The sequence below is a fragment of the Hyperolius riggenbachi genome, chromosome 5 (genome assembly GCF_040937935.1).
Source record: "Hyperolius riggenbachi isolate aHypRig1 chromosome 5, aHypRig1.pri, whole genome shotgun sequence".
NCBI classification, from domain to species: Eukaryota; Metazoa; Chordata; class Amphibia; order Anura; family Hyperoliidae; genus Hyperolius; species Hyperolius riggenbachi.
The window spans coordinates 340,031,076-340,057,663 of record NC_090650.1 but is presented as its reverse complement, the minus strand read 5'-3'; the positions used below and the strand labels follow the sequence as shown (position 1 = coordinate 340,057,663).

The 26,588-nt window shown below is 42.5% G+C and overlaps 1 protein-coding gene across 2 annotated transcripts in view; it reads left to right on the top strand.

Annotated features, from left to right (window-relative positions):
• RB1CC1 (RB1 inducible coiled-coil 1) overlaps positions 1 to 26,588 on the top strand; it is a 228,457-nt gene that overhangs the window by 57,764 nt on the left and 144,105 nt on the right. For both annotated transcript variants that reach the window (XM_068237380.1, XM_068237379.1), the window contains exons 3-6: positions 7,012 to 7,138; positions 11,118 to 11,288; positions 15,364 to 15,566; positions 20,127 to 20,535. In XM_068237380.1, coding sequence (XP_068093481.1) covers positions 7,012 to 7,138; positions 11,118 to 11,288; positions 15,364 to 15,566; positions 20,127 to 20,535 — 910 coding nt within the window. The remainder of the gene's footprint in view (positions 1 to 7,011; positions 7,139 to 11,117; positions 11,289 to 15,363; positions 15,567 to 20,126; positions 20,536 to 26,588) is intronic.

Genomic DNA, 26,588 nt, shown 5'->3' with positions numbered 1-26,588 from the left:
ACAGCCGGCGACAGAGCCGACTGTAGCTTCAATATTTACCTTTGCTGGCTCCAGCGGGGCGCTGTGGCGGCTTTCGGCACGGAAATAGACGGAAATACCCGATCTCCGTCGGGTCCGCTCTACTGCGCAGGCGCCGGAAACTTGCGCCTGCGCAGTAGAGCAGACCCGATGGCGATCGAGTATTTCTGCCTACTTCGGAGCCGACAGCCGTCAGAGCGCCTGCGCAGGAGCCAGGAAGGTAAATATTACGTCACCGCTGCACGGAGGGCTGCAGCGAGACCCCTGACGGATGGAGGACGGCGTGGGAAGCCTCATTAGGATCCGGAGGCTTCCCCCAGCCGAGGTGAGTACCCCCCAGGGGACGTTTTGTCGTTACAGTTCCTCTTTAAAGAAAAACATTTCTTTGTTACAGATGATACAAATCCTGCAATAAATCTGCAGTTTGTTTACTTCCTGCTTTAATGGAAGCAGACATCAGGGCCGGATTTAAACTTCAGGAGCTTGTAGGCACAGAGATTCAAGCGCCCTAAACTCCACCCCACAACACAGGCCACACCCCTAATCCTAGCCCTTATTTTCTTATAATATATATATGTTTATATGTGTATATATATATATATATATATATATATATATATATATATATATATATATATATATATGTTTATTAACCTAGCAGTGGTGTAAATCAAAAAGTGGGCCTGCCCAGCAAAATCTTGAGCAAGGCCCCCTGTACTTAAATATTAATACGAAAAATATATATATATATACTGTATATGGCCCTAGTTACCATACAAAACAGGCTACACACAATCAGAGGCAGGGCTACACGTGATAACGGGCCACACACAACTCACCACCTTACACAGGCACCATCTTACATTGCCTCAAGCCCACACCCCACCAAGATGAGAGGAACAGGTGACACATGGCAGTGTGTGTGGCCAGAGTGGGTGCAGTGCAGGGAGGATTCAATACCCACACTGCCCACCATGCTGCACTTTCACAAGAGGCACTGATTAAGCCTTGGATCTCCACCCCTAACTATGTGCCTGCAGCTGCCGGACTGGAGCCAAGTGGTGAGTGACTTGGCCCTCCGGCTCTGCTGAGACAGGAGACATTAGGGAAGGGAGGGTAGCCACCTCTGCTACATAAGGGGCTTGTAGGCATGCGCGTACAGTGCCTATGGTAGATTCGGCCCTGGAACCCCGTACATTACAGTTAATGGTGCAGCATACATCTTTTCTTGCATGTCATGCTATGCAACACATTCGTGTGATAGCCAACCCTTTATGTGTACAATGGCTGATGTTCTTATGCACTAGACACAGTGGACTTGATGCACTAAATTCTTCTCACCTTCTCATCTTCTTACCAACATACCTTTTCAGCACATTTCAAGTTAAATAAATACTGAATATATATTGCTCTTGATTAAATTAACTTTCATATTACCTTTCTTGCCTTATGTTTAGTACATTTTTGCTTGCTGGGTGTTGAAGAGGTGTTACATAGGCACAGAGAAAAATAGTAAAAGCAGAATAACTCATGTAAAAGGCTTAGTGCCTCGGGCTTATGTGTGACTTGTGTAGTATCGCACCCGCTGTGTGAGCAAAGTCTGATTCAAAAAATGGAGACAAAATAGGTCCATATTCATTATATTAAAGGCTCATTCACACCAGAAGGCATGGTGCTGTGTGTTGCTTAGCAACTTGCTATGCTACAAATTGCTCTGCAGTGTATTGTTGGCTTTCTCCCTTAGAATTAAGAGGAGTAAGGCACAAAATCCAGCAAGTAGATATTTTTTTCTCTCTTTTTTTTTATGCCAAGTTGCGTAACATTGAATGGTTGCGAACAATCACAAATGGGATTTTGTATGCACTTGCATTCAGCTGCATCAATAATAAAGAACACCCCTGTTCAAGTCTCTAAAAGTTAGCCTGCTGCCTGGTTTTGTGAAGCCTAGTATAAAGATATGAACCCTCTGTATATTATTAGCATGTGTGCTGTGCCTAGGGGAGATTTTTGCTTTAAAGGACCACTATGGCGAAAAAAGTAGGCAGTTAACCTCTTGACGACCAGCTAACGCCGATTGGCGTAAACTGGTCGTCATGTCAGTTCACGGAGGGTGTCTCGCGGCTCGCCGGCAAAATGTAAACACTCGGGGAAGAAATCCCCGCTGTTTACATCACACGGCGTAGATCGGCGATCCCCGGCCTCTGATTGGCCGGGGATCGCCGGCATCTGATAGGCAGAAGCCTGTCCTATCAGGCGCAGGACAGAATTCCGTCCTGCGCCGCTCACAGGGAGAGGGAGGGAAGGGGAAGGAGGCCAGGAAGCGCTGCGGAGGGGGGCTTTGAAGAGCCCCCCCCCCCCGCAAGCGCAAGCAGCCGGCGGAGATCACACCCCCCAGCAGGACATCCCCCTAGTGGGGAAAAAAGGGGGGTAGTCTGATCGCCCTGCTGCACTCCTGATCGGTGCTGCGGGCTGCAGAGCCCACACAGCACCGATCACTGGAAATTACCCTGGTCGTCAAGTGGTTAAAGAGGAACTCCAGTGAAAATAATGTAATAAAAAAGTGCTTAATTTTTACAATAATTATGTATAAATGATTTAGTCAGTGTTTGCTCATTGTAAAATATTTCCTCTACCTGATTTACATTCTGACATTTATCACATGGTAACATTTTTACTACTGGCAGGTGATGTCACTGGAAGAGATGTTGCTTGCTTTTTTGGCAGTTGTAAACAGCTGTTATTTCCCACAATGCAACAAGGCTCCCACAGTGTGATGTCAGTACCTCAGTGCTGTGAGGCGCTGACATCACACTGTGGTTAGGGTTTCATCACAAAATCAGCCACACAGAGCCCCCTGATGATCTGTTTGAGAAAAGGAATAGATTTCTCATGGGAAAGGGGGTATTGGCTACTGATTGGGATGAAGTTCAATTCTTGGTTGCAGTTTCTCTTTAAAATCTGACAGAACAGACAGGTTTTGGGCCAGTCCATCTTCCTCATAGGGGATTCTCAGGGTTTTCTTTGTTTTCAACAGCATTTCATGAACAGCAGTTTCTGTCAAAATAGTAAGATACCATCCAGCCTCCCTAATCACATGCACACTATTTTGTCAGTAAGGGCCTGCTCCCACTGCACGCAGATTGGATGCAGAATGGATACAGAAAAACTGACTCCAATGAATGCCTATGGGCCTGTTTCCACTAAACGCAATTTTTCTGATGCAGATTTTTCCATAGGCATTCATTGGAGTCAGTTTTCTGCATCCATTCTGCATCCAATCTGCGTGTAGTGGAAACAGGCCCTTTGAAACTGCTGTTCAGGAAATGCTGTTGAAAACAAAGAAAACCCTGAGAATCGGTTCTGTCAGATCTTATCTGCCTACTTTTTTCGCGATAGTGGTCCTTTAATCTTCTGAGTACAGATGGTATGTAAACTTCACATACAGCAGTTTCACAAAATGTAATTTTGTTTTTGAATAGCTTTTTTTTTTTTTTTTCTTATGCACTGCTATATATATCCTTGCTGAGTTTTACATTAGTGTCTAAAGGTGCGTACACACCTGTGACATTGCCGGGCTGGCCAGTACAGATGCTTGTCAGCTGTGTATATGACGACGTGTACTGTTGCTATGCGGGGGGGGCAAAGGCACAGAGGCATGACGGAACGGCACGTGCATGACGTCACGCGGCAGAGGAGCAGCAGCGTCTTTTAAAGAAGTTGGCCATCCATCAGGTGAGTTGATCTGCCGGGCGGATCGCTCGAAGGGTTGAGGACCAGGGGCTGCCGTACACATGCTTGACTATCCGCTCAGGTGGTCATTATTGGCTGCCTCAGCCGACAAGTATTCAATTAGTAGTCAAGCGTGTTAAGAGCCTTAACATCAACATAAATTGGGTAACAGAATTGATGTTTCTATTATAGAGATATGTATTTTTGCAGTTCCAATGTTTGTGTGCAGTCATAAAACTAATGTCTATGGCTCTGTTGAGGTCACAAGGACCAGAAGTAAAGGCAAATCTCAAGTGGTCTTCATCGGCGACCCCAAGGCAAAAAACAAAACCACAAACAACCTACACCTTTCAACTCTGTTCAGAATTAACTCTGGATATAGCCAGCTAAAATGGGGCCCTGGGGCAAAGGTAGCTCTAGCCCCAATTCCCCCCCTCCCTCCCATATCTCATAATAAACACACACACGCACGCACACACGCACACACACGCACACCTACACATACCTACACACACACACACACACACACACACCTACACACACACACACACACACCTACACACACCTACACACACACACACACACACACACACACACACACACCTACACACACCTACACCTACACACACACACACCTACACACACACACCTACACACACACCTACACACCTACACACACACACTCCTACACACACACACACACCTTCATCCTGCTGCTTGCCTTCACTGACCTTTCACAAGTTATTCGGTAATGACATACGATGAGTCATGCAGAAAAGCCAGCCAATAGGATGAAGACTGGGAGCATGGACAGTGACAAGTGAGTTGCAGTGCTGAACATGCAGGGGCCTGGGGAGCACAATAGATTTTAGGGGGCCCATGGGGGGGGGGGGGGTCTGACAGCACTCAGAGACCCTGGGGCCATTGCCGCCTTTGCTTTAATGGTAGTGCCAACCTTGGCAATAGCAAAATGCTAGGTCATTGCAAACTTTGAGACATTACTAACTTTTAGTCCTGGTGGGCTTTGCTAAAAATCCTGTTGCAGGCATTCAAGTGCTGACTAAGTGATCCATAGGAATCAGTAGTAAATGCTTGCCAACGCTAGTGATGTCACTACCAAGCTCCAATCAGCATTATCACTTCTCAGGGGCTGTCGACACTGATCAATGCCAAGCAAATCCTGTAGATTGACAGTCATGTAGATTACCAACATGTAAGGCACCAGTCAGTACCAAGCATCTCATGCTGCACAGTGGACGATGGAGTTTGTTCAGCGCTTCTGGTATCAATGTACAGGGAAGATGACTCAGTTTTATTCTAGGAAAGTACACTCTGTAATGTTGGGGCTAGATCCATCAGGTTGCTTGGAGCAATAAATGGAAACATGCACCGATAAGATTGCTGCATATGAAAACAATTTGTTAGGAATCTGTGTTAAAGAAGCTTAAAGGCTTTGTTTGTTTCTGACAGTTTCCATCAAGAGAATAAAAGATACAGTTTGAAAGACTGAAATAGACAGCCCCTGAGGTGGTCTATTGAGATGAAGCACACAGAGCTTTAGAACAAGAATTACATTACTCCGAGCAGATTAAATACAACGTGGAGAGAGCTGCTATGCACTGCTACCTCTGTAAGCTGTAGCCTGGTCTTCCATATAGATAAAGTGCTACCTTGCCCTATTCCTTCTAGTGTAGCCTGCAATACTGACCTGCCCACATGATGCTCAGGCAGTCATTATATGGGAGTATGTGTGTGTTGGGCTGACGCTAATATATGCATATGATGGCTGTGAAGAAATTAGGGTTTCACAGTTAGTATTCAGAAGTCAGCGCAGATCAAAGAGGAATAAATACAGTCAATAAAACTTCACGGTGATATTCCAACCTCACATGGTTTTGTGGCCAACCATCACCAGAAAAGAGTAAGAGGGGCTTACCAGCAGCCAACAACCCACATTATAAGGTAGTATCTCACATTCAGTGGTAATCCTAACGAACCTCGAGCGGATATGGATCCAAACTTCCACCACTCCCTCACTCCGATATATGGTATGGTATCCAGGAAGGCCAATATATAAACACAACAAAAACCGGCAACTCTAAGTGTAAACTGTTTATTGTAAAAACAATTGGTATAGACCGTAAAAAAAAAGACTTACATACGGGGCCCAGGAACTGGGAAGCCCTAATAAAAGCTTACGCGTGTTAGCTGGTCCACAGCCAATAAGACATTAAAGGTGCCGCCTGTGTCTTTTTTTTTCTGACCGGTTTTGCAATCTAGTGTCATCAGGCGGCACCTTTAATCTTATTGGCTGTGGACCACGGGTTTCCTGAAACACATGCACGGCAGTGAAATGGTTTCCATTGCGTGCATGTTGTGCAGAGTGGTGCTGGGTGATCTGAGAATCTGCAGCATGCTGCAGATTCTCGCACGGCTGCATCCGCCCGCAGTCGCGCCCCATCTCCTCATTCACCTCCGCATCGAGAGATGTGGAAGTGACGCAGGCGCCAATGGAAGGGATGCGATGCGGATAGGTAGCCACATTCGCATCACAAAATCAATGTAATTTCCACTATATCAGTTGCTGTCAGTTATAACTGAAAGGACAACTGATGTCCAAGGTAATGTCCATGTTTCCCTATTGCTCAAGTGGGTGATAGTACAGGTAAATGGAGTGCTGACCCAGAAGCTGTTACGGGGTTATCACCATTTTTAAAATGGAGGATGGAGAATTCCATTGGTCACAGTGGATGAACAGGATGCGGGGGAGAAGAAAAAGATGAGTGACTTAACTGCGGGGAAGGTAAGTATGACCTATTTTTCAGTTCAGGTTTGCTTAAACTATGAGACTCATTTTAAGCTTAACATTTGTAAACTGAGCCAACTGCCTCAAGCATAAGACAGAGTACATCTCGCCAGTACTGCTCTTCCTCAATGAAGTCACATTGATCTCTTCTCAAAAATGTTAATTTGACCAGGATCACTACTTATGTGTTAATTAGGTGAAAAGATCATTGCACATTTCAGTGATTTGCTTGCAAGGCTTGTTCTGGCATGGTTCAGAGTGTGGCACTTTGTGAACTATAGATCAGTTATACTGCCATCTTAAACCGTTCATAAATCGCTACACATCTTTGGAGTCTGCTGTCTATACCGCGGGGTAGAGACTGTTAAATTGGTTGTTAACTTCACCCATGAATAGTTTTCTGTTTTGTCAATTTTTTGTGCCAGTAAAGTTGTTTTTTTTCTCCTTTTTTATTTCAGGGTGACTGACCTAAAGCATGCCATTCAGACTAAATATAAGATAGCTGTGCAGCACCAGATTCTCGTTGTAAATGGAGGCGAATGTATGGCACCTGACCGGAGGGTCTGTAGTTACAGTGCTGGAACTGTGAGTATTCATTTATCTTTGCATAAGTGCTTCCTTAATTCAAACACTGGTTGCCCTAGAAAAAGAAAAAAAACAAAAACAGTCTCTCCTGGAAGTGGTAGCTACATGAAACACCACTAGAGGGCGCATGTGTCCCTCTAGTCTGATCTCCGCCGGCAACAAAAGTAAACCGGAGATTGCGTATAGAACGCGATCTCCTGTTTGGCTTCTCCTGTCGCCATGGCTACGATCGGAATGACGTCATGGACGTCAGCCGACGTACTGACGTCAGACCCATCCGATCCAGCCCTTTGCGCTGCCCGGGAGTGATTGGTCCGGGCTGCGCAGGGCTCTGGCGGGGGGGGGCCCTCTTCCGCCGCCCGCGTGCGGACGATCGCCGCAGAGCGACGGCGATCGAGCTGGACGCGCGTCTAGCAAAGCGATAGCTGCGCGTACAGCACTTTGCAGAACAGAAATCGCCCCACCAAGGGCTGAGATATCCTCCGCGGCGGCTTACCCCGTGTCCAGCACGGGGTTACCGCTAAGGAGGTTAATAGAATATGATTGATTGATTATTCCTGTGATACAATGACAGCAGCCATATTGTTTGTAAACATTACACAGAAGCAGACTTATCTGCATCTTGAGCAAAAAACCCTAATCCCCCCTCCTCCTCCCCTCTGCCTCTGAAATCTCTGGCTAGTAATACCTCCCCCTCCTCCTGCCCAGACTGAGCTCCCATGAGCCCTTGCTACTGTCTGACAGTGCCTTGGCTCTCTGAAAACATGTGGGCGTGGATTCTTTAGTTTATAGGGAATTAGAGTATTAAGACAAAAACAAAAAAGTATTTGGCTTAAGGAATGCCCTATAAACAATAGGAAAGGAACACAATTATGCAATGAGTAAAAGTTCATCTCGAATCCACTTTAACGCTAGAGGTGGGCGTGGTTATGCACGCTCACAGGGGAAAATAATATATGTCAGGGGATGAGCAGCACAAACCAAATTTTATGCAATACTATGCAAAGCAGCACTGGAGAACCCCAAGCTCCATACGAAATATATAAATATTGATATATTTCTGCAGAGGGACTGTTTTCCTGTTGTGTGCTCTGTGCATACAGTACACACACACACACACACACACACACACACACACACACACACACACACACACACACACACACACACACACACACACACACACACACACACACACACACACACACACACACACACACACACACACACACACACACACACACACACACACACACACACACACACACACACACACACACACACACACACACACTATACATGCCTACCAAGTTGGTTGTGTTTATGGTAATGAATTACTGTATATGAAAACTGGTGTACCACATATGCAATACATTTTATGTTTATGCTTATTTTAATCAATACTGAAATATTCCTTCAAAGAAGCCTAAACTTGTATTATTGCAAATGCTTACTGAACTGCAGTAGCTTTGTTTAGTATTCTTGAGTGTTCAGTGCAAAGGTTCTTTCTCTATCTTGCAGGGACACTAGTGAGAGGGATATGGGGGCTGCCACATTTATTTCTATTTATAGAATACAAGTGGCCTGGCTGTCCTGCTTGATCCTTTTGGTTGCAGTAGTGTCTAAATCACAAACATGCCGCTACCAATAATAGTCACATTCTAATCACAGCACCTTTTCTGTATGCTCGTTCTGTGTCAATGGCTGAATGTATGAGAGACACAGGATCAGAAGGATAGTCAGGAAATGGGCATAGTTTAAAAAGGAAAAAAAAAAAAGCATCATGTCCCTCTAACTAATTATACCTTGGCATGCTGTTATAAAGCTTTAGTGGCCTGATACTCTCCAACCACATTAACTCCCCAGCCTTAGTATTATAGCAATGTTTCTCACTTCCTTGACAGTTTACTTTAAGTTTTTTTCTGTGTATAACTTTGTTGGAAAACATAACTAACAACAAATACTGCAGGTTATTCTTTTGTGTGCCACAGGTCCATAGCTATCATTGCACTGTAGCCGCCTCAGCAGTTAAACACCCTGGCAGTATGGACGAGCTGAGCCCGTCCAGCAAAACCTTGCAAAAACCGTTAATGACGAGCTGCACTCGTCCATGCCGACAGGGAGATTTCCTGTTTCTCTGCCCCGCCAGCTGCATTTTTTTCTCATCAGAGGGATTCCCCAGGATGGCTGGATGCCTGCCTGCGCGCTGTGGGTAGCGATCTGTGCTACCCCAGCGTGCAGAACAAGCATCCTGCCACCCTAGGTAATTCCTGGGCAGCGGATCGGCGGGCAGAGAATGTGCGTGCGGGGGTTCCCCCTTGTATGCGGCGGCTGTGCAGGCGGGGGGCTCCCCCTCTGTGCGGACGGGGGGATCCCCCTTCTGTGCGGTGTGCGGATGGCCTATCCCCCTCCTCCCCTCTCCCTGCTGTTCCCCCCCCTCCCGATCTCCCCCCCACCCCTCCGCTCCATCTCAGCCCGTTGAGTAAATAGATCTACTCACCTGAGGGCTCTCTCCAGCAACGGCTGCGGTGCACACCCTCCTCCATCTCCGAAGTCCCGGTCTCTGAACATTTACATTAAGAGGCTTGGTCACCAAGTCTCGTAATGTAACGGTACAGAGAACGAGACTTGGTGATGAAAGAGGAAGTGCTGTTGCAGCCTTCGCTGGAGAGAGCCCTCAGGTGAGTAGATCTATTTACTCAATGGGGAGGAGGGGGAGAGTATCGGGAGGGGGGACATCTGGGTACCTATATAATCTAGCTAAACACCTGGCTCACTATATATCTGGCTAAACACCTGGCTCACTATATACCTGGCTATACATCTGGCTAACTATACCTGGCTGAAGCAAGAAACGTGCCGAATTAGGGCTCGACCCTCCACAGATATGTATCCAATATTTATTGCATATCAGTCGCAGTAGTACAAAAGCATGACATACAGCATGACGTTTCGGGCGGAGGCCCTTTCTCAAATGCTGAAGATCCCTACATTTCATTACAAGATATAAAGACATTTGACAACATGCCCCCATCAATAACAGGGAGGCGGGCACAAACCACCCCTAACAAATGGATTAGCCTCCCAGCCGTCATCCATCACTATTTACATTACATGTTGTATTGATGAAACCATTCATTTTTTTTATAAAACTTTTTACACTATTTTAGAAGGATGTTTAATAGTTTATGCATAAACCACTTTTTTTTATTTTTTTCCTCATTTGCGGAAGAACCCCTTTAAGCACTTCAGCCCACAGGCCATTTTACCCTTAACGCCCAAAATCATTTTCCCCTGTCAGTGCTTCTCCCATTCATTTGGCCGTAACTGTATCACTGCTTCTCACACGTGAATGATCTATATCTTGATTTTTCACCACAAATTAGGCTTTTTGTGGTCAATACTTGTTTTCAGTAATTACTTTATTTTCTATGCATTTTCTAGGTAAAAACAAGAAGAAAAAAAAAAGAAAAAATACACAAGTTCTCCGATTTCATCCCCTTTAGTTTTAAAATTTAGCAATGCTACTATAAATAAAACCCACCATATTTTATTTGCCCATTAGTCCCGGCTTTCACAACATTTAAATGATGTTCCTAGTACAATGTATGGTGGCAATATAATATTTGGAAGTAAAGGCGGACTATTTTTTTTTTTTTTTTGTCCGGTCAATTGCAAGCCCTTATGTACAGAAATATCAGTAATATACCCTCATGACATACATATTAAAAAAGCCTAGTCCCTAAGGCAACTATTTATGTATTTTTTCTTCTTTTATTTTTTTTACATATGATTGTTTGGTAACTGGGGTGGGGGCTTTGGAAGGGATTCATTGTATAAATTGTTTTTATTAGAAATGTGTGGTGTGTGTGTGTAATTTAACTTTTCGCCATGAAATGGAGTGCTGATGTACCTATCACCTTCCCCTTTTATTGCTACCAATTTATCCTTGGCGTCTGATTTTTTTTTTTTCCCGCAGGACACAAATCCGATTTTCCTGTTCAACAAAGAGATGATATTATGCGAACGTCCTCCGGTTATTCCCAGAACAACATTTTCAGCAGAGAATGAGATGGAGCTCAAGGTGGAAGAGTCTCTTATGATGCCTGCGGTCTTTCACACAGTCGCCTCTAGGACACAACTTGCAGTGGTAAGTCGGTTCAAGCTTCTCTTACACAACGTGGAAATGGAGTATCAGGAAGTATCCAAAGTGTTATCAAAATTACAGTTTTGGACTTTGTCGTAGCAAAATTGAATTGTTTTTTCCAACTTTCTTTTTATTTTTAATTTGTTTAACAAAAAAGAAAAAGGTAGAAATATAAACATGCAAAGTTCTAGTTCATGCTATACAACATAAACAGAAATATGCAATATCTCTGAGACTTAGCCAAGCAAAATACATAGAAAAATATTCTTAAGTTGTTCATAATCAGCTGAATGTGGACAAAAAACATCTGATATGTTTATTGGATTAAGGAGTGTTTTGCAAAGTTACAGCGCCAAAGTCACATTTTAAGGCAAATCAATCATTGGCTAGGTCAGGAATTCAATCACGCCCATGGCGGCCATGGATTCCAGTTGTCACAGCATTTCTGAACTCTATTACCTAACGAGAATGTTATCTTCTCCTTCTTGTAAATATTTTGAATTTTACGTACCGGGAAAGGGAGAAAAAGGGGGAGATCTCCAGTGTCTGGCCAGCAATACTTTAGCTGCGTTGCAAACCTGAGCAAGCAATAACCATGTTTTGCAATTTGTTGCACCCAGGAAAAGGTTTGCAGAACATAGCTAAAATAGGTCTTTACTTATTTGTGTAAAAGTTAAAGAATGTTGTGAATTTTTTTAGTTGATTTGGTTTTTTACAGTTACTCTGTGTAGTGTAGTACACTGAAGTGTAACTATTGTGGTAAGCAGGGGTCAGTGTAGTGTAGCACGATGCACTGTAACTGGTGGGGGCAGCAGGGGGTAGTGTAGCTGGGCAATGAAGCTTAGATAGAGTAGTTTAGAAACCATTTGGGAGGAAAAGGTCCGCAAGATGCCCCTGCTTCATGGATGCACCAGGTTTAGTATATTTTTGTCCTCTAAACCTAGGTGGGTATTATGGTCAGGAGCGTCTTATGGGCTCAAAAATACGGTAATTATCATTAGAGTTTGAGACTCCCCATCTTGTTGTTTGCACTTTTAGTTTCTACTAGCTATAAATCTTTTAGGGCCCCTTCACAATTACAGTGAGATGCGAAAGTTTGGGCAACGTTGTAATCGTCATGATTTTCCTGTATAAATCGGTGGTTGTTACGATAAAAAATTTCAGTTAAATATATCATATAGGAGACACACACAGTGATATTTGAGAAGTGAAATGAAGTTTATTGGGTTTTACAGAAAGTGCGCAATAATTGTTTAAACAAAATTAGACAGATGCATAAAATTTGGCACCACAAAAAATAAATGAAATCAATATTTAGTAGATTCTGCAAAAGGAGAAATTACAGCCTCTAAAAGCTTCCTGTAGGTTCCAGTGAGAGTCTGGATTCAAGTTGAAGGTATTTTGGACCACTCCTCTTTACAAAACCTCTCTAGTTCATTCAGGTTTGATGGTTTAAGAGCATGGACAGCTCTCTTTAACTCACACCACAGATTTTCAATTTATATTCAGGTTTGGGTACTGAGATGGCCATTCCAGAACATTGTACTTGTTCCTTTACATGAATGCCTTAGTGGATTTTGATCAGTATTTAGGGTTGTTGTCTTGTGGAAAGATCCAGCACTGGTGCAGCTTTAGCTTTGTCAATTATTCCTGGACATTGGTCTCCGGAATTTGTTGATACTGAGTGGAATCCATGCGTCCTTTATTCCAAAAGGAAGCTGGCTTGTCCAAATGTGCTTTAGCATACCTCAATCGGCTCTGTGCTTTCGGCAGAGAAAAGGCTTCCTCTGCATACAGCATCTTCTTGTGTAAATTGCGCCCGATGGTTGAACGGTGCACAGTGACTCCATCTACAGCTAGAAGATGTTGTAAGTCTTTGGTGCTGGTCTGTGGGTTTACTCTGACTGTTCTCACCATTCATCACTTCTGTGTATCTGAGATTTTTCTTGGTCTGCCACTTCGAGCCTTAACTTGAACTGAGCCTGTGGTCTTTTATTTCCTCAATATGTCCCTAACTGTGGAAACAGACAGCCGAAATCTCTGAGACAGCTTTATGTATCCTTCCCCTAAACCATGATGGTGAACATTCTTTTTCTTCAGGTCATTTGAGAGTTGTTTTGAGACCCCCATGTTGCTACTCTTCAGAGAAATTTAAAAGAGGAGGGAAACTTACAATTGACCCCCCCCCCCCCCCCTCCTTAAATACTCTTTTTCTTATAACTGGATTCACCTGTGTCACTGAGCTTACCAAGCCAATTTGAGTTCCAATAATTGGTTCTAAAGGTTTTGGAATCAATAAAATAACAACAGTGCCCAAATGTATGCACCTGCCTAATTTTATTTAAACAATAATTGCACACTTTCTGTAAATGCAATATAATACAATAATACAATAACATTTCTATAGCGCCTTTCTCCCATAGGACTCAAAGCGCTTAGGCTCTCTCAGATTCAGTAATTGGTAGTAGGATGAAGTATTCACACAACAAAAGTTATATTTCTGCAAATGCAAACAGGTAAGTTTTCAGTCTGGATTTAAACATGTCCAGGGAAGGAGCTGTCCTGATCTGTTGAGGTAAGGAGTTCCAAAACGTAGGGGCAGCATGACAGAAGGATCTGGGACCAAAAGTTTCCAAGTGGACTCTGGGTATGACTAGATTATTAGAACCTGTGGATCTGAGAATGCGGGGATTGCTACGCAGCTGCAACATATCTTTCATGTATCCAGGGCCCAGATTATTCAGGGATTTAAATGTCAGTAGGCCGATCTTGAATAGGACCCTCCATTCTATAGGTAGCCAGTGAAGGGAGTGCAGGACTGACGTTATGTGGCAGTGACGGGGTTGGTTGGTTAGCAGTCTGGCAGCAGTATTCTGTATCAGCTGTAGGTGGTACAAGACCTTTTTTGGAAGGCCAGTGTAGAGAGCATTACAGTAGTCCAGTCGGGATGTAATGAAGGCATGGACTAAAGTTGTCAGATCTTCAGGGGGGGATGAGGTGCTTGATTTTTGCAATGTTCTTCAGGTGAAAATAGGATGATTTCACCACAGCAGAGATTTGAGTTCTGAAGTTTAAATCCCCATTAATTAGAACTCCCAGGCTACGCAGATGATCAGAGCTGCGTAGATCCGTGCCTTCTATTCCCAGTGGTGAAGACTGCAAGTTAAGTTGTTTTGTTGTCATGCGCTGCCCTCCGATCAGAAGGACTTCAGTTTTGTCTGCATTCAGTTTCAGCCAGTTGTCATTCATCCATTGCTGTAGTTCACGTAAGCAGGCGTTTAGAGTTAGAGTTGGGTCTGTCACACCATTCTTGAAGGAAAGATATAGTTGGGTGTCGTCCACATAGCAGTGGCATGTCAGGCCATGTTTTTGGATTCGTTTTCCAAGCGGTAACATGTAAATTGTGAAAAGCAGGGGAGAGAGGATTCAGCCCTGGGGCACCCCATACTTAAGTGGTACAGGAGTGGACAGAAAGGGCCCCATAGACACTTTTTGGGTTCTGCCACTCAAGAAGGATTGGAACCACTGAAGAACTATGTCATCAATGCCGCAGTATTCCTGTAGCCTGTTTATCAAGATGTCATGGTCAACTGTATCAAAGGCTGCAGAAAGGTCTAGCAGTATGAGGATCGAGCAATAAACTTAATTTCACTTCTCAAATATCAGTGTGTGTCTCCTATATGATATATTTAACTGACATTATATCGTAACAACCAAAGATTTATTCAGGAAAATCATGACGATTAACAACGTTTCCCAAAGTTTCGCATCCCGCTGTATGTGCAGTGCCGTCTGTTGTGATGTACTGCCCATAGGGTGCATCACACAAGGTTCCCTAAAAGTCTATTGACGTTTACTTAAACATCTCTTCTGATGCTGAATTTGTATTCAGTTGCAATGGTTCTGAAGACTTCCTCTTCCTCTTGCTGCTCCATCATTAATATGCGGTAATGATAGAATGTCACATGTAACAACATATACTGTGACTGCATATGTATTGGTTTTTTGAGGATTGGTAATATTTATTACTGTAGCTACTGATTTGAAGTTTAATTTTCTTGAAATGTATGTTTCACAGGAAATGTATGAGGTTGCCAAGAAGCTTTGTTCGTTTTGTGAAGGACTAGTTCACGATGAGCATCTTCAGCACCAGGGCTGGGCTGCCATAATGGCCAACTTAGAAGATTGTACACATTCATACCAAAAGCTGCTTATTAGGTTTGACAATGCATATTCAAAGTACCTTCAGTCAGTAGATGACATTAAAGTGAAGTTAACAAAGTAAGTTGATTTTGTTGCCTCTTAAATTTGTTTTTGATTTTCTGGAATTTGTATGAAAGTACATATGCACATAGAGAAAATAGAGATGTGTGCTCTGTCCAGGTTTACCTGACTATATACTGGCTGCCTAATTGTCTATTGACTAATCAAAAAGAACCAGAGACAAACTAAAGAAAAGATTTTATACATACCTGGGGCTTCCTCCAGCCCCATACGCACGGATCGCTCCCACGCCGCCATCCACCGCTGCCCGCAGCTACAAGAACCGGCTCCCCGCTCTTCCGTCAGTCGGAGCCAGTCTAGCGTAGGAGAAGTGCACTCTTTGCGTATCGCTGCAGCAGCTGCTGGAGAGATACATAGAGGGCGCACTTCTCCTGCGTAGCTGGCTCCGATGACGTCAGTGACGGGAGCCGGTTCTCGTAGTTGCAGGCAGAGGTGGACCGATCAGTGCGTATGGGGCTGGAGGAAGCTTATGTATAACATCTTTTCTTTAGTTTGTCTCAGGTTCCCTTTAAAATGGCATAGCATTTGCTGAAAGCATCTGCCTGCCAGAGTATGCAGGGTCTAAAACTAACTCTCCATGTTCCCTGCAGGAGTGGCCCATGCAAAATCCATTGCATCTCAATAGGAGCTCCACATGTAGGCCTTCTATGCCTCCAGGGAATGGCAGGCAGCGGTGACACCCGGTGAACGTCCACTGCCCAGGAGTGCTGCAGCTGCCCCCCAGTAGGGGAGCAGAGAGACGCAGATAGCCCATTCCCAGGCCTGGCTGGAGCCTTGGGGGGACCATCTGCACTGTCCCCAAAGGAGAGACTACTTACCGTTTGCACATTGCCCTTAGTTGCAAGATAATGCATGTCCTGGGAGCGACCACACCAAAATGTGAGGCAGGGAGGAGGGAAGGCGCAGACAGGCCCCCCAAGTGCTGCCACCACTGGGGGTACCATCCGCACCTCCCCCCACACCCCATTCCCAGAATGCACCCCTAGAGTACATAAGTAAATATGGCAAACTGTATATATTATGCAGCATATATGTGTGCTGTGCAGACACACAGATATTCCCTCAAAAGTCTGCAAATAGAATTCCTAATCCAAGTCATGTATTATGGACCAACATTGTGTGGAGTCACATAGGTCAATCACTGTAGAAGTGCAGGGTTACTTTGAAGGGAACCAGAAGTAAGAGGTATATGGACGCTGCCATTATTTTCTTTTAAACAATACAAGTTGCATGGCTGTCCTGCAGGTCTTTCTGGTCAGTAGTGTCTGAATCACACATCTGAAACAAGCATGTAAGCTAATCTAGTCAGATTTGTGTCAAACATCTGATTTGCGTGCCTGTTCGGGGTCTATGGCTAAAGGTATTAGAGGCAGAGGATCAGCAGGACTGCCAGGCAACTGGTATTGTTTAACCACTTCACCACTGAGGGGGTTTACCCCCTGACCACCAGAGCAATTTTCACCTTTCAGCGCTCCTTCCATTCATTCGTCTATAACTTTATCATTACTTATCATAATTAAACGATCTATATCTTGTTTTTTCCACCACCAATTAGGCTTTCTTTAGGTGGGACATTATGCCAAGAATTATTTTATTCTAAATGTGTTTTAATGGGAAAATAGGAAAAATGTGGGAAAAAAATTATTTTTCAGTTTTCGGCCAATATAGTTTTTAAATAATGCATGCTACTGTAATTAAAACCCATGAAATGTATTTGCCCTTTTGTCCCGGTTATAAAACCGTTTAAATTATGTCCCTATCACAATGTTTGGCGCCAATATTTTATTTGGAAATAAAGGTGCATTTTTTTCAGTTTTGCGTCCATCCCTAATTACAAGCCCATAGTTTATAAAGTAACAGTGTTGTACCCTCCTGACATAAATATTTAAAAAGTTCAGTCCCTAAGGTAACTATTATGTATATTTTTTTATTGTACATTTTTTATTTTTTTTTTAATTGCAAAAAAAAAAAAAAAATTGGGAGTGTGGGAGATAATGAGTTAATTTTTTGTGTAAAAGTAATTTATTTGTATGTGAAAAATGTGTAGGGTGTAGTTTTACTATTTGGCCACAAGATGGCCACAGTAACTTTTTGTTTTAATGCGACCTCCAAGCGTCCTTCCGGAAGCTTGGAGGAAGTACTTGGAGGCTGGGTAAGTGTGTATCTTTTCACAATGATCGCGCTGCTCATCGGAGAGCAGCGGATCATTGCGGGGCTTAGATCAACGAATGGGAATGGATTTTCCCGTTCATTGATCTCCGGGCGAGCGGGCGGCGGCGTGTTTACTAGCGGCGGGCGGCGTGTTTACGAGCGGGAGCGCGGGCAGCGGCGGGAGCGCGGAAAGTACAGATTTCTCCGTCCCTGGGGGTTAAAGGATGGAAAAAGGGACGGAGAAATCCGTACGGGCGGGGGTAAAGTGGTTAAAAGGAAATAAATATGGCAGCCTCTATATCCCTCTCACTTTTGCTGAGCATTTGCAGACATTGGGAAATATTGGGTGCTCTTACTGTAAACTAAGTGTATCACAACCTCTAGATCCCCACACCCAGAAATTCAGTTTCACTAATTTTGGGGTGCATGTAAAAAGTTAAGTACTGCAGATGATAAATTATTTATCCGCAGGAACAGTACATTTTCTGTGTAACGGTTTGGAGTCCTCACTTCCAAAGCATTGCTTATTATGTACTCTAGAGCTGGATGAATCCAACATCTAAGAGCCAACTCTAAAAAGACCAGAAACAGCCAGGGCTTGGGTCAGCACCTTATCAGAGAGTGCCCACTGCCCCATGCGATCAAAACTTAAAGGATCCCTGTCGCCAAAAATTATAACATTTAAAGGGAACCCGCTGTGAAAATAAATGAATGAGATAAACAATTGTATTTATCTCCTTACTCCTAAAAGTGACTATGTGTCCCATGGGTTTCTTTTATATTTAAAGGGGCACTATGGCGAAAATTGTAAAATGTTAAATATGTGCAAACATATACAAAGAAGTACGTTTTTTCCAGAGTAAAATGAGCCATACATTACTATTATCCAATGTTGCTGTCACTTACAGTAGGTAGTAGAAATCTGACAGAAGCGACAGTTTTTGGACTAGTCCATCTCTTCGTGGGGGATTCTCAGGGATTTATTTATTTTCAAAAGCACTTAGTGAATGGCAGTTGCTCTGTCCAACTGCCAAAAAACTGTAGCGAGCAGGGAAGCTGACCAGCATCATTGTTTAAATCCTTTTTAGGGAATATCTTTATAAAGAATAAAAACCTTGCTGAGAATCCCCTATGAAGAGATGGACTAGTCCAAAACCTGTCACTTCTGTCAGATTTCTACTACCTACTGTAAGTGATCGCAACATAGGAGAAAAGTAATTTATGGCTCATTTAACTCTGGTAAAAATGTACTTCTTATTTGTTTATGTTTGCACATATTTTAAATTTTACAATTTTCCACCATAGTGCCCCTTAAAACATTTGCAAAGCAGGTTTCAATATTTTACAGTCTCTAATCAGTTGCAGGCTATTATGTGTTCCAGAGTTACAAAAAGGCCAATATTACTAGTATTGTATCTCTCCCTGCTCTCAGAAGTTGTATTCTGTCAGGGAAACTTTTATGGCTGTAATTAGCTTATCAGTGATGTTTACTATATCCCTGACAAGGTACTGAAAAGACAGAAGCTGTCACTTCCATGCCTAGAAATTAACTCTTTCAGGCAGCAAATAAAACAAGTAAACAGCCTGGTTATTAATGTTTTGTGATGTACATACATGTTTATCTCATGTCACATATAGTCTTGGGTACACTTTGAAATATATATTTATAACAAGTACATTTCTCTCCAAGTAAACTGCACCATAAATTACTTTTCTCCCATGTTGCTGTCACTTATATCAGGCAGTACAATTCTGACAGATCTAACAGGTTATGGACTAGTCCATCTACTCACGAGATATTTTCTGTATTTCCTTTATTCTTTACAAAAGGACTTTATGGAAAGGATCTATATAAAGACACCGGCCTCCCTTCTTGCTTGCATGCTATTTTGGCAGTTGCACTGAGCAACTTATGCTCAGTAAATGTTTTTGAAAATAAAGAAAACCCTGAGAATCCCCATAAGGAGATGGACTATTCCAAAATCTGTCACGATAGTAGTCTTTTCAGTTTCTTAGGACTGCTGCTATTAAACAACTGAGAATTTGCATAAGACTGATGGCTAGCATGTTACAAGTGCCCAATTAATAGGAACACACACAATATTTTTAAGCAGGGTTGACAATCCGTTGGATACTCATCTGGTTGCATATTTGTTGTTTCCAGCTGGGAAAGAAGCTCGTCAAAGTCAGCTCTTTTCCAAGCTACAATTCTGCAACAAACTTGGAAAATTATAAATGATCGCTACTGTAGGTGAACGGACCACATGCTGATATGTAATTGTAAGAATTTGACTTTCTGCAGGACAGTCACGATATTGTTCCTGGTTAGATAGAAATTGTAATATATTTACACAGTATTGTGTGCAAATAGTGATTACAAGCTGTTCATTTTTTTTTGCTCTTTAGTTTAGGAACTGCTGTTTCTGTCATGGCCAAGATTCCGCTGCTAGAGTGCCTAACACGACACAGCTATAGGATGTGTTTAGATAGGTTGATATCTTCTGCCGATGTGGATGTTGATGAACTAGATACTGGAAAGACTGCTGGAATGGTGCAATATGATGAAACAAAACTGAAAAACATGGCTTTGCTAGCTTCTCTCTCTACATCTGGAGAGCATACAACACAGGAATTACATGACAATCGAACTGAGCAAGACATGTTGGATTCTCCTGGCCAGGATATGGAAACTTCAGAGGGACATTTAACAGGAAGCCCACCCTTCAATGTGTCGCTGCTGGACTGGATAAATGTTCAAGACCGGCCAAATGATGTGGAGTCATTGGTCAGAAAGTGTTTCGACTCTATGAGCAGAGTAAGTGATAGTGCATGACGTGATATCTGTGGGTCACATTCAAATATATATACTATTTTTAACAGTGTGATATTGTGATATATCACTTTTATTGTTGTTGTTCGAATCTGAGTTTCTTGATTCGGAAACCCGAATTACTCCTTACTCAGCACTTCAGCGTCAAAGTTATTGGAGAGGGTCTGTGGGGTTGTAGTCCACATAGAGCTTCATGTGACTTTGATGTTTCCCCCTTCAAGCTAGAAGGGAGATTCGGAGTCTTGAACCGTGTGTGAGTGACCTCCCAATGACCCTCTCCTCTAGCTCTGGTGCTGAAGTGCTGTATACAGTGTAATTCAGGTTTCTGAATACAAAATTTGCACAGTGTGTGCAAATTGCGCGGAATTGTAGAACAAAGTACAGATGCACCATCTCTAGCAATACTTACCTGAGGCTTCAGTCACACATGGGGCTGGAGGAAGTCCCAGGTAAGTATTGATTCTTTTCTCTAATCCATCTCAAGTTCAAAGCCACAACATGATAACCTTTAGGGGGAAAACCTTCATTACAATTTAAGGAAATCGTAGAAAAACCCTGAAGTTTAAACTTTTTGTAGATTCCTGTGTAAAGCTTCTGTGTTTACTACTTATCACAGAGCTGCGGCACAGCTGATTCACACTCGCTAATAACAGTTGATTAGACAGGCTGATCTCCCTAAACACGCAGAACAGCAGCAGTGAACTTCTTAGCAACAATGAAGGTATTTCATTTCGTGTTGTTCACAAATCCGGAACTGCTTTTAATTTGCTCGTTGACAGGTGCCATATTAATTGGCATTGATCGAGAATGTACACAGCTGCTTCTTTGTAGCACTGCACTTTTGTTCATGTTAATTGTAGAGACTAGTATTTGTAAATGGTATTATTTAGAATTAAACCGTAATCACTATTTTGACAGGGATACAAAATATTCCTTCTGAATCTTAGCTTTTTCCTTGAGCTCAGACAAAAAAGTAATTTTTTTTAAACACACAAGTTTTGTATTTCATATCGTTGGGGCTACTAGATAAAAGCAACTGATCAGCGCAATTGGCATGTATGTTCAAGAACAACTATCAAAAAACAGTTTTTCTGTAAAACCCACATTCCTATAGAGATTTTAGCCAGCAACACTATAAAGCTTTTCAAAGGTCTCTCAGCACAGCCTGAGTGAAAAAATAGCTTTGTTTACCCAGCTGTATGTAACTATTTTGTGTGTCTGCATTGGTGGGAGGGGAGGCAGAGCTGGGTTACAATTCTCCCTGGTTGTAAACTGTTTACTTTAGACTTTGTGGCAGAGAGACACACAGACAGGCACACACAGAGCTACAGGTCATGATTATTTACACACATTTCAAGCTATATTTGTCCTTTCTATTATTCTGAACTCATTTCACTCATAGTTTTACTGCCAGTGAGGACTGGCTATATGCTGGATGTCCTGGGCATACACCATCTCGAGCAAGATGTTTTTGCAGGCCTGTCTGTAACCACCCTTATACTCAAACACATCAACTAATCCAAACAGCTAATCAGAATTGAGCAGTTGCCTTCATTCAAATCGGCAAAATTACAAGAGTATCCACATTTTTTTCACAGCCAGTTTTTCACATTTGATTTAATTTCATGCAATTAAATATTGCTTCATTAAAAAATGTTGTTCGGTAAACACCATGATACACGGATGTTCCTTGGAACTAACAGACATACTACTGTTATCTTTTTGTTGACGGTAAATAATTTTGCAGGCTTAGAGGGGTTCCCAAACATTTTGATGTGACTGTATTTTTAGATAATGTCCTCTTTGAATAAGTTTTTACTTGGAGAGTGCAGCGTGTGGACAGCTAATCATTTTCAACAGTGCACAAAATGTTCAAGCTTTCAATTCTACATCCAGGCGATAAGATCGACTTTTCAGGAACCCTTGAGGGTGGAAAAGTTAAGATGTCTTTTCAGATGGTAAGCAGTAAATATAGCAACACTTTATATAGATCAGACACTGATGGGATGATTTTGAAAGGAACCCTAGAGCGGTGTCTGTTAGGAATTAAGATTCTGCAGAATTTATGGTGTGATTCACATAGCGCAAAGTTTTTACGTTACTTGCCGTTCCTTTCTGTCATCTGTATGTGATATATCATTGGACAGACAGTGCTTTTGCGTATAAAGAGCCTAGTGTTTTAATTGAGGCAGTCTGTTGAGAATTAGTAGTTTTAAGCTGCTTGAAATGATATCGGTTTAACTTTCAATTTTGAGGAATTTAGCAAAACGACGTTATTTTTCCTATGTGTATAATTAATAGAACATGAAGAAAGTGAAGAGCTCTCTCCTTCCGTTTTCACTTGACCAACCGTGTTGATAATTCTCACGCTTATCTTATGCTGGGAACACTTAATGAGATTTTGCAGCAGATTTACTGTCCAATCAATTTTCTGATCGATTTCCATTCACTTCTATGAGAAATCGATCAGAAAAACAATCGAACAACAGAACGAACATTTAGGAAATTATCTATTGAACTATCTGCCAAAAAATCTTATAGTGTATTCCCAGCATTAGAAGATGTACAGGCTTTGGTTGATTGCTGTATGTTGGATAAGACTTATAGTTGGATGCCATGACACAACACCATGGATAAGGTTGCAAAAATAGTACAAAATGTATTGTAGATAGCCCGAACTGACATTTAAAAACAATTAAAAAGTTCCCCAGATTTAGGTTATAACCATACATCTTGAGCACATCAATACCTCAATAAAAATATATGATATACATGTTCACATGAAACATAATTTAAACAAGCTCTGGTTAAGCACAAAGGTATATGCGAGTAACAAGAAGTGACCACAAATATGGTTTTGAAGCGTGGATGCTTTTTTGACACGGACATTTTCTGTGCACTATTACATTGTTCTAGCAAATCTTTATTTATATTTTTGACTCACGCTATCTCCAATTCTTGAGATATATTTTTGCACAATATATATGCCAATTGTATTTTGGTTGGACATTAAAGGGGCATTTTTTTTGCATCCTTCTCAATCCTGTTACATCCACGCTTCAAGACCATATTTGTGGTCACTTCTTGTTACTCACATATAAATTTGTGCTTAACCAGAGCTAGTTTAAATTATGTTTCATGTGAACACCTATATCCTATATATTTATTGAGGTATTGATGTGCTCAGGACGTATGGTTATACGGTCTTTCCCCGAATATAAGACACTGTCTTATATTCTTTTTGGGGAGGAAATGTGTGCTAGGGCTTATTTTCAGGGGTGGGAGGGGCTAGACGCTATGTGTATGGGGAAGCTCTTACCGCTACTCCCTTGTGGCTGCGTCCCCCTCCGTTCCAAGTACCGATAATTCCTCCGGCTGCTGCGGCATAGTAATCAATCTGTAAGGACGCCCTTTGACCCTCACGCAGTACGCTAGTTGGGGCTCTGCGCTGGCGCTCTCTTCCGGTCATCATGTGCGCCCGGCTGATGCGTCCCAGGCGCACATTGATTAATCAATGTGCACCAGGGACGCATCAGCCGGGCGCTCATGATGACAGGAAGAGAGCGCCAGCGCAGAGCCGACCTAGCGTACTGCGTGAGGGTCAAAGGGCACCCTTACAGAGTGATTACAATGCAGCCGCCGGAGGAATTACTTGGAACGGAGGGGGACGCAGCCACAAGGGAGGTGCGGTAAGAGACCACCCACCTCCCCATACACAAAGCGCCCCCCCAGCTAGGTCTTAATTTCGGAGTAGGTCTTATATTTCAAGAACGCTTGAAATATAAGGGAGGCCTTACTTTCGGGGTAGGTCTTACTTTAGGGGAAACACGGTAACCTACATCTGGGGAACTTTTTAATTATTTTTAAATATCAGTTCGTGTTATCTACCAATACATTTTGTACTATTTTTGCAACCTTATCCATGGTGTTGTGTCATTACATTTACTCAGTGAGGGTACTTTTTGTCTTTAAAGTGAACCGAGCACCTTTTTAGCACTCAGGACATTTCTATAGCACATGAAAAATGCATGCCAACAATCTGTTTCGTTATTAAAATAAACTTTCATTTACCTTTGTATTTTACAATCAAAGTAGTATTTTTAGTCTGTTTCAGCAGACCTGACCGTCTACAGAGTTCTCAGGACGCTAATTCTTTTATTGAGCTAATTACCCAGAAGGACTGTTTCTTCAAAGACATAGTATGTGTCAAACAGTCCTAATTACCCACCCCCTTTGTTGAGAGAAAAGCTATTGTTTACTTATGGGTAATTAGCTCAATAAAATAATTAGCGTCCTGAGAGCTCTGCGGACGGTCAGGTCTGCTGAAACAGGCTAATACTACTACTTTGATTGTAAAATACAAGGTAAATGAAAGTTTATTTTAATAATGAAACAGATTGTTGGCATGCATTTTGTCATGTGCTACAGAAATGTCCTGAGTGCTAAAAAGGTGCTCGGTTCACTTTAAATGCTTACGTTGTGTTAATTACCCTAGAGTTAGGGCGCATTTCAAGACTTATAGTTGGTTCTTACTATTACCAGAATTATTCATGCAAACTCGACACTGCCAGCTCTTCGTTAAGTCTGATGCCTGAGATCTCCACACTGAGCTGTACATTAACATTAAAGTCAGTGAAAACTGCCGATAATTAAAAATGCTTCCGTTGTACCAGCAATTCTACCACAGAACCTGGTGTCCCATAAATTCCACACATTAAGCTCCCCTTCAATGTCTACCTTTAATCTCCCCAGCCCACCCTCTGCAAACCTTAACCACAACCTCCACCAGTGCCTACCATTAACTAACCCTCTGGTGGCTAATCCTAACCAACTCCCACCCAAGGCTCGAGACTCCCAAAAAGTTCATAGGAGAAGTTCTAGTGTCTCCTAATATCTCACCTTGCAGAGAAGTCCAGCTCAATTGCTTGCCAAAAATATCCCTGGTGCTAAGACCAGACATGTAACCCTTATATTGCCTTTCTCTTCTGGCAGACTCAAAGCGCTTTGGTGCTGCAGCCACTTAGAGCGCGCTCCACTCCACTGGTAAACAGGATCATTAGGGAGCTTTGCACAAAGACGCCTTTCTGTTTTCGTACTATTTTTAACCAGGGATCAAACCGTACAGCAAAGCCAACACCCTCAACCAGTATTCTGTCCACTAGCAATGCCAGAATGATGTATCCACAGATTCAGAGCTATATTGGTTTAAGAAATGTGTAGGAAGTCCTGCACTGATCATGTTAGCATTGATACTTAGTAGCTCTTATGTCCCCAGATTCACGCCGAGATAAGATAGGTGTCAAATTCAGCTGCTTCACTCAGCAGGTGCCTAAAAGGCAGGTTTTCAGTGGATGTTTAGTACCTGTTTGAGCTGCATCAGTTCTAAAATGAATCTACAGTCTTGATGGAGGAAGACACAAAAATAATAATTGTGTAATCGATGTTTGTGGTTTGATTAAGTGAGAGCATTTGTCTTTAATTAAATCAGCCCAAATGTTGCAATAAACCGTGTCCTTATGCAGGGCCCTGCAGAAGTACTGTCTATCACCATACTGTACATGAAACCCATATTAAATACATACAGGTATTGGGTGTTAGTGACCCAATTTGACTTTTGTGTTCTGTGGCCCATATCAGATTAAAGCAGATCTGAACTCAGAACTTCCTCTCTGCTCTAAAAGATACACAACAGCATAATAACCTTTAAACACAAAAACATTTCTTTGTTACAGCTGATACAAATTTTACTTCCTGAGTCTTGGAAGCAGACATCTTGTTAACAGCCTGTGTTTTCAAATGAGCTTATCCGCCACCTCTGCCGTGGCAGTCAGCTGACACAGGGGAGAGATCAGATTACAACTTGTGATTAGACACAAATGAGGTGGAATTAGACAGGCTAAACGCTCTAGATACATACAGGGTGCATTTCTCTATGTTCTCTATATTTCCTTGTTTATTTTCTCTGTGCAAGAATCCAGTTCCACTTTAATCTTTCTCCTGAGCAAGGTTAGTCACGGGGGCAGGGGGTTAGGGGTTAG